Raw genomic sequence first — 9,297 nt, 5'->3', positions numbered from 1 at the left:
TTAATAACATACTATAGTAATTTATACGTACTCGCATAATTCTTTAATATTATTTAAAATAAATACTATAATTTTTGTTATTTAATAAAAAATATATGAAATTAATAAAATTATCTTAAATTTATAAGGAAATACTGAGAAAAAAATAAATGAAATTAGAAAAACTAATCACCAAATGAAGTTAAATAAATAAATTAAATACTAAAAAATATAAAATAAAAGATCAAGAATGTGAGGTACCAAAAGACCCTCTTCCTTAATAATAAAGTATAGATAGCATTGTATTCAATAAAATTTTGTGTGCGAAAATTTCATACCACCGTTGCTAATAAAAACTAACGTAAAAAGGAAAAAACATATTGAATAAAATTTAAACTAGAAAAATAATTATTTTTCATTGCTGCATCGAATTAAAGACTCTGACATGGTGAATGAATTCCAAATTTTTTTAAAAAATTACAGTCAAATACTTATGCAAGTGACGTACATAAATATATACAAATTCAATGCCAAATTTAACGTGGATAGGGTCTTCTGACCAACATTTTTCTCCCTTTAAAATTAAAAACCATTTGAAATTAGTATTACTTAACATTGACTAAGAGGTGTTTGGCTAAATTTATTTAACATTTTTTATAATTTTATATATTTTATAATTTTAAAAATTTATAAGATGATATATCTTATTTTCATAATACAATTTTAAAGTATTTGAATAAATAAAATTATGAAACTCATAATATGTTACTAACGTCAATTTTATAAGTAATGAAATTGAAGGAGTTTGTTAAAAATTTCAAAATAAGTCGGGAACTCCTAATCTTTTTATCGAAAAAATTTATTGACCACTTTCAACAATTTATAAGCTTTTAGACATTTTGAATGTTTTGAATATATATATATATGTATATATATATATATTGTAATAGTTTACGATTCATTACATCATTCTATGCATTCAAATTCATATATTTTTTGAGCATATCAAACTTATACATACATCCACATTCGTTGAACTCAAATTCATAACTTAATTTATTGTGAAATCTCAATCTTACCAATCAAGCAAGACATCATTAACGATTTAAAAAATTTATAAGTCACTGAAACATCCAAATGATACATTGTACATAATAGTATGATAGTACAAAGAATCAGGTTCTGTACAAAAGATGAAAATAGAAAAAACAAAAATCTGAATTAGAAGCTCCCTTGGAGAAGTGAACCAAAGAATATGAAATGACAACCAGAGGAATAAGGATTTTACATAGAAGCCTCAGACCTTTTCTTTGTTCTTTGCATATATGTTTACTCAATTAGCAATTATGCATGCTTCTCTGGATAATTATATTACATCCTTAACCAATGGTATATTTATACAAATTATTTATACTTTTTTAAAAAACTACACATACCTTTTAAAAAACGCCGACATCATTTATGCAAACTACCATTGCTTTTTAAAAAAATTACACATATACCCCAAAAAACAACAACATCAACTATCCTTATCTTTTGCTCTCATGGGTGATTTTTGTGATTACGCGAAAGATAGGAATGATTTATATAAAAAAACCATATACTAGGGTGTAAATGTAATTTCCCCTTCTCTTTTTGACTGTTCTACTAAGTTGCAGTGGGTGTGGTATCTTGCTTGAGGTATTAGATCCCTTTGCCCCAACATGTTTGTTTTCAACACTTACTAAAAGTAAGCATGTTTCCTTTCAGCACTGTCCCTTTCTTTACACCAAAAACATGAAGACTAAAAAACACATTTGTTGGTGCCAGACAAGTATGAAATTCTTTCCCTCAAACTTCAAATTTGTATTGCAACTCAAGTGGGGTTGTTTGTGGTGTATGTCTTGGGTGAGGTATCAGATCCTTTCAGGTTTTCTAGGGTGAAAAAGAAAAAAAAAAAAGACACTACTACTTAAATGGAATTATCAGCAGTCTTTCGATCACACATGATGATGTCAGCATGTTGCATAGTTACTTAACTTTGCTGTGATAATGTTAAAAATTGGGAATGAGACAACTAGTTAGATCACTTATAATGTTCATGTAATAAAAGGACACTGCCAAATACTTATGACAGTTCAGACAAATGTGATGGTAGCCTTTAGTTTTATGCAAAGAGTGATGCCAAATATTTGCCTGCTTTGTGGGCAGCAGTTAGGTGAAAGAGAATAACTACAGCTCACTTTTACCTTAATCCACTCTTAGCAAGAACTTCCTACTTTTCCAAGCTTAAAGAAATGAAGATAATGTGAATCAGAATATACGTTACTTCGATTTCAAGTCGCGTTAACTCATCGACCTGGCTTTGCCATCAGCATAGAGATTCTGTGCAGCGAGAGAAATACTTGAAAATCTTGTTGCTGTCAGCGCTTGCGTAAATTGCAGATAGTTTAGATGTGCAGTTCTGATTTAGTATATGAAAAGTCCTCAAGGCCTAGATGCTAAAGGACAGTCTTTAAAGAACGGTGGAGTTTGCGTTCAAGAATGATTGTTAGTGATTACTTTTGCATTGTACAGAGTTTATCAACAAGAATAAAGAAGGTATCATCATATTATCTTATTTAATTGATTTTTTATCTAGAATTCCTAGTCATACGACAGCTAGTGCATGCAGTCGAGGACTTTCAACTTTAGTGCATGCAGTCGAAGCAAACAAGGACTTTCAGCTTGATGCTAAGGCAATCTCTTCATTTGATTATTGTTTCAGACTGCTTGCCACTTGTCTATCTCTTTTCTTGTATTTTTGGTATGTCAAGAGAAAATTGAAAGTTTCTTATAGTACTCCATAATCCAGGAACTATGGGAATGAATTCTTATGAACTGCATTCAGAAGAAAGAGAAATTTGATATATTTCAACTATTCACAACCTTGAAATTTGAATAGCATAGTTACAGGTTATGTTGATCTTTTGGTTTCGGCATGCAGAATGTAAATTCAGTCAGCAAGCTTCAGATCTCAGGAAATAAGAACACCTTGTTAGAGAATTGTTACTGATTTTTATCATGTCTTTTTCATTTTCCATTTGCATTTGAGAAAAATGACGTTCATTCTTGGTACTCCAGGTGATTTTAGTCTAGACGTTATGAAACTGAAAACAAGGATGAATTGTTTTCCTCTTTGTATCTGAACTCTGAAGAGCTATCATAATATCTGAAGCATCTGACTCAGTTATCGGTCATTACATCACCATCTGCAAATATACTCTGTAAGTTAATTTTTTTGCTCGGGATTTCATCATAGTTTTATGATTGTTGTTCTGTTGCAGGTTCTCATTTTGTTTTAAAGTGATAGGCAAATCAGAAGTTGGAGGGTTACCCTTAATTCACTGATGGCCGGGGCTAGCCATTCCCGCAAAGACACAAACAATGAGCAAAGTGAAAAACAAGAAACAGGAACTAATTCTCCCAGTAAACAAACATCAGATAGCAGCAGCAACGAGAAGACTAATGTCGGCAAAGTTCCATACCATAAACTCTTCTCTTTTGCAGACCCTGCAGATTATGCACTGATGGTCATTGGTACGATCACAGCTGTTGGAAGTGGATTCTGTTTGCCTCTTATGACTCTCTTATTTGGAGAATTAGCCAACTCTTTCGGACAGAATGCAGAAACTAAAAGAGTTGTTAATGAAGTTTCCAAGGTATTATGTATTTCAACATATATATCCATTTGAATTAAGCAATGATATTCACAACGCTAATGCATCGACGTTTTTAGGTATCTCTAAAGTATGTGTATCTTGCATTGGGGTCAGGTGTTGCAGCATCTTCCCGTAAGTATTAAGGATCAACATATTTTGTAAGTTATGAACATTGAAATTAATGAAACTCAGTCAAGAAGTATACGTTTTCCACAGAGGTGGCGTGCTGGATGATCACAGGGGAAAGGCAGGCTGCTCGGATCAGAAACTTATACCTCAGAGCTTTACTGAGGCAAGATATTGGATACTTTGATAGAGAAACAAACACTGGAGAAATTATTGAGAGGATGTCCACCGATGCTATTATAATTCAAGATGCTATGGGCCAGAAGGTAAACTCTGTGTCTGTTTTCAGTCTTGTGCATGCTCAGACTTCTTTTCTCACTGATGAAAAAATCCACAGGTAGGAAAGTTTTTACAGCTTTCCGCATCATTCCTTGGAGGGTTTGTGATAGCTTTTACCAAGGGATGGCTCCTGACAACGGTCTTGCTTTCTGCTATCCCTCTTCTTGTTATCTCTGCTGCTTCTATGAGTGTCCTTATGGCAAAGCTGACGTCAAAAGGGCAAGCTGCTTATTCAGCCGCAGCCGCTGTGGTCGAACAAACACTTGGCTCAATCAGAACTGTAATAAAAGAATTACAATATGAACATTGGAAATTCTTTGGTTTTTGATGTGGTATCTAGTCAGTTACTGGTGACTTAATTTCCATGCAGGTTGTGTCGTTCACAGGGGAGAGGCAAGCTGTTGTGAAATATGAAAAATCTCTAAGTAGAGCTTATGAAGCTGGTGTACAGGAGGGATTGGCTGCAGGGTTAGGTTCTGGAATATTTATGTTAGTTCTGTTCTCCAGTTATGCTTTGGGACTATGGTTCGGGGCAAAAATGATTATAGACAAAGGATACACGGGCGGACAAGTCTTGAATGTAGTAATGGCTGTTCTTTCTGGATCCTTGTAAGTTCTAATTTCTATTATGGGATAGTTACCTTGATACTCCCTGAGATTGATGTAACAACAGAACTACTGGATTTTGGAAAACTGCAGTTGTACCTTCTGCAATCACATTTTACATTACGAGCTCCTTCTAGACATCCAGTCTTTCAGGAAGGAATTTGTAATGTAAAATATGATTACAAGAGACACAGTGCAATTTTTTGAAACTGAAAATTGTTTGCATTATGAATAAAGCTTAGGGGATGAGGGCAACCATCCATTCTATTTTTCCCACATTGTCTGGTTGTCAAGAAAATCAAGGAGAGAGCATCGCTTGTTTCTACGTCTTGAGTTCTCACTTTAGTGATAATAGATATAGATCTTTGAAATGAAAGTACATGTTCATGCACATACATTAAGCAAAATCGTCTCCTGTGAACTTTCCCCTTTATAATTATGATTGGCTCTGGGGAATGATAAGCATTTGCTTATCCGCTTTTGGCTTTTCTACTAGTTCTTTAGGCCAGGTATCTCCATGCTTGAGTGCCTTTGCAGCTGGTCAAGTTGCTGCTTTTAAGATGTTTCAGACAATATACAGAAGATCAGATATAGATCCTTATAATATGGACGGAGTGGTTTTGAACGACATCAATGGGGACATAGAGCTGAAGGATGTGCACTTTAGTTACCCATCCAGACCAGACGAGAGAATATTCAATGGATTCTCTCTCACGGTATCAAGTGGGACGATGTTAGCTTTGGTGGGACAAAGTGGAAGCGGAAAATCGACTGTCATTAATCTTGTCGAAAGGTTTTATGATCCGCAAGCTGGTGAAATTTTGATCGATGGTATTAATATCAAAGAATTTCAACTTAGGTGGATCAGAGGAAAAATCGGTCTTGTAAGCCAGGAACCGGTGTTGTTTGCTTCAAGCATCAAAGACAATATTGCTTATGGAAAGGATGGTGCAAGTCTTGAAGAGATTAAAGCTGCTGCAGAACATGCCAATGCTGCTAAATTCATAGACCAGCTGCCTCAGGTCAGACTCTAGAAGCAATTCTAGTATAATGATAGCAGATAACTTGTGCATTCTTTTCAAAATTCTTAGAAATGTGTATCATTCAAGACAACTAAAGACTCAATAGATCCTCAATTTCTCCAATAGGTAATTAGTCTTGAGTAGGATTACCATATACATCATCAATTTTCAGTTCTCAGAAGGAAATTCTAGACAATTGTGGTCATTTTACACAGGCTTATCTGCCACAAATACATGAATTTCATGACTTCAGGGGCTAAACACAATGGTTGGAGTGAACGGAACTCAGCTGTCCGGTGGGCAAAAGCAGAGGATAGCTTTAGCTAGAGCAATTCTAAAAGATCCAAGAATTCTACTTCTTGATGAAGCTACTAGTGCTCTTGATGCAGAATCTGAAAGGACTGTACAGGAGGCACTGGACAGAGTCATGATCAGCAGAACAACAATTGTTGTAGCCCATCGATTGAGTACAGTGAAGAATGCTGATTCCGTTGCTGTTATTCATCAAGGGAAAGTCGTAGAAAAAGGTTTCTGCGATGACATAAAATAGTTGTATTCCCATAAGACTTTTGAAATTTGATTCTTATCTTGAATTATCGTTAACCTTTTAGGCATTTCTTCGAAGAACAGAAAGAATTGAAATCTCTGTTGCAACTGACCAGGTTCACATTCTGAACTGACACAAAATCCTGATGGAGCATACAGCCAGCTCGTACAATTGCAAGAGTTCAACAAAGAGTCGGTTTCTGCAGTGAATGATAAAGTTGCAACAGAGCGAATCTCGTCCTTAAGGTCCATAAGTCAGGGATCATCTGGAACAGGAAACAGCAGTCGTAATTCATTCCCAACGTCAGCAGGTCTCCCGACTGCAGCCAATGTGGTGGAGAAAGCATACAGAGAATCGCACACTCCACCTTCATTGCAACACAAGGTAGAGCATAAAGTATCACTTTACCGCTTGGCTTGCCTTAATAAACCGGAGACTCCAGAGTTAGTACTTGGTTCGTTAGCTGCAATGGTGAATGGTTCAATATTGCCACTCTTGGGGCTCCTACTTTCTAGCATGATTAAAGCTTTTTATGAGCCACCTCACAGGCTTCGCAAGGATTCCAAATTTTGGGCATGCATGTTTGTCGTTCTTGGCATGGCATCTCTTTTGGCCACTCCGCTTAGGACATACTTCTTCGCTGTGGCAGGTTGCAAGCTGATCAAGCGAATACGTTTGATGTGCTTTGAGAAAGTAGTTCACATGGAAATATGCTGGTTCGACAGAATTGAGAACTCTAGCAGTGCAGTAGGTTCCCGACTTTCTGCAGATGCAACGTCTGTGAGAAATCTAGTCGGAGAGTCACTTGCGATACTCGTTCAAAATATTTCAACAGCCATCGCTGGTTTGATCATTGGTTTCGGAGCAAGCTGGGAATTGTCCCTTATAATCCTGGTCATGCTTCCGCTTATTGGACTAAATGGTTATCTTCACATGAAATTTATCACTGGATTTAGTGCTGATACAAAGGTTAGCTTGGTGATGGCCTGAGGCAAATAATTAATTCTGAATGATTATGTATCTTCTATCTTTATGAATTCTTGGAATGTTTCTCCTTCATTTGAACTGACTATGCCTAAAACCTGTGCCGAATATTTTGCTTCTGTCAAAGACGTAAAAGTTTCCATCGTAGATATGCTAACAAGGTCAAATATATCATTCCACAGAAATTATATGAAGATGCAACTCAAGTTGCCAGCGATGCTGTTGGCAGTATCCGAACAGTTGCTTCCTTTTGTGCAGAAGAGAAGGTGATGGAGCTGCACCAAGAAAAATGTGAAGCTCCCCTCAGATTAGGAACCAAACAGGGTCTACTCAGTGGAGCAGGTTTTGGGATGTCGCTGTTCTTTCTATATTCAGTCTATGCAGCTGGTTACTATGCTGGTGCTCGGCTTGTTGATGCTGGAAAGATAAACTTTGGAGATGTTTTTCGTGTAAGCTTCTTAAAATGAAAATTTTGGTAAGAAAACTTTCCAGGTGGATATTTATGTTTCTTGATTGGCAGGTTTTTCTTGGTCTCAGCATGACAGCCATTGCAATATCCCAGTCGGGCGCCCTTGCACCAGACTCCGGTAAAGCCAACGCTGGAGCTGCTTCTGTTTTCGCTCTTCTTGATCAGAAATCAAGAATAGACTCTTCTGACAGCTCAGGAATGACACTAGAAAACGTTAATGGAGGTATAGTTTTCCAGCATGTCAGCTTTAGGTACCCCAATAGGCCCGATGTTCAAATTTTCGAGGATTTGTGCTTGGCTATTAATTCAGGCAAGGTAAACAGTTTATGATCAAGAACTTGTGATCTCCTGGTTTAAGGTTTCACATAATGTTTTGGAGTTAAAGAGTACTGGTTCACTTTATCAGACTGTTGCAATTGTTGGAGAAAGTGGGAGCGGAAAGTCGACAATCATTTCCTTGTTACAACGATTTTATGATCCAGATTCAGGCCAGATCACACTAGACGGCATTGGAATCCAGAAGCTGAACTTGAAGTGGTTCAGACAGCAAATAGGCCTGGTGAGCCAGGAGCCTGTTTTGTTCAACGACACGATCTGGGCCAACATCGCGTATGGAAAGGAAGGCAATGCCAATGAGGCGGAAGTCGTAGCTGCTGCAGAGTTGGCGAATGCACACAAATTCATCAGTGGTATGCAGAAGGTGTGTGCATTCCTTCTAAAGCTCTTACCATGCAATTTTAGAACAACATGGTATTATAGAAATCAACTTGCCCAAAGTATGCCACAAATGTTGTAATTCTAATGCCTACAGGGGTATGAGACAATGGTTGGTGAGAGGGGGATCCAGTTGTCTGGCGGCCAGAAGCAGCGAGTTGCAATCGCAAGAGCTATAGTTAAGGCTCCAAAGATACTACTACTCGACGAGGCCACCAGTGCTCTTGATGCCGAATCAGAGAAAGTCATTCAAGATGCTTTAGACCGAGTCGTGGTGGACAGGACCACAATCGTGGTGGCTCATCGGCTGTCCACAATCAGGAATGCTGATCTGATCGTGGTTCTGAGAAACGGAGTTGTCGCAGAGAAAGGCAGGCATGAGACTTTGATCAACAAGAAAGACGGCGTATACGCCTCTTTAGTTGCGTTGCAAGGGGATGGCGATGGTGTTTCTTCTTAGACAGTTGCTGCTGCTCTTGTTTTTCCTAATAGTACAAATGCAGTTTGTGAGGGCTGGAATAAACACTATGGTCTCAGCAATGTAATAAAGCTTAAGGAAACTTGTCCTTTTACCTCTTATGAAGCTGCTAAACTAGACCTTACACAGTGTATCTTGATAAGCTATCCTTTCCGGTGTTTAAGATAATCCATATGGTTGGATTACGACAAATGGGCGTAATCTTTTATTACACTGGGCTTAGATTAATTAGTAACCGACACGTATTTTTCTTTTTAAATTAAAAAATATAAAAGTGAAACCACATACAATACATGTCTGAATGTGATACTACCGTAACACCAATGTGTAATAGAAAACATTTTACCTCGATGAAATATGCGGACGGAGGATGTTGCTTAGTTGGGCTCAGGACACAAGAAATAGTGTTTTTC

At 37.1% G+C, this 9,297-nt stretch overlaps 1 protein-coding gene across 6 annotated transcripts; it reads left to right on the top strand.

The window, feature by feature from the left end:
- Positions 2,455-9,008, top strand: LOC105163643 (ABC transporter B family member 4-like). 6 transcript variants are annotated; one of them, XM_020695148.1, is made up of 14 exons: positions 2,455-2,559; positions 3,082-3,224; positions 3,311-3,659; positions 3,737-3,791; positions 3,876-4,051; positions 4,123-4,344; positions 4,435-4,673; positions 5,167-5,692; positions 5,946-6,219; positions 6,355-7,208; positions 7,406-7,672; positions 7,744-8,007; positions 8,099-8,392; positions 8,504-9,008. In XM_020695148.1, the coding sequence occupies exons 3-14, from the start codon at positions 3,348-3,350 to the stop codon at positions 8,864-8,866; spliced, it is 3,846 nt and encodes a 1,281-aa protein (XP_020550807.1). In that variant the 5' UTR covers positions 2,455-2,559; positions 3,082-3,224; positions 3,311-3,347; the 3' UTR covers positions 8,867-9,008. The 6 variants fall into 6 exon arrangements, with proteins under 6 accessions (XP_020550807.1, XP_011080371.1, XP_011080370.1 ...); XM_011082069.2 differs by lacking the exon at positions 3,082-3,224 and adding an exon at positions 2,633-2,696 and having other exon boundaries at positions 3,285-3,659; XM_011082070.2 differs by lacking the exon at positions 2,455-2,559 and adding an exon at positions 2,581-2,764.

The sequence above is a fragment of the Sesamum indicum genome, linkage group LG6, assembly GCF_000512975.1.
Source record: "Sesamum indicum cultivar Zhongzhi No. 13 linkage group LG6, S_indicum_v1.0, whole genome shotgun sequence".
Lineage (NCBI taxonomy): Eukaryota > Viridiplantae > Streptophyta > Magnoliopsida > Lamiales > Pedaliaceae > Sesamum > Sesamum indicum.
This window is presented reverse-complemented; position numbering and strand designations above follow the sequence as displayed.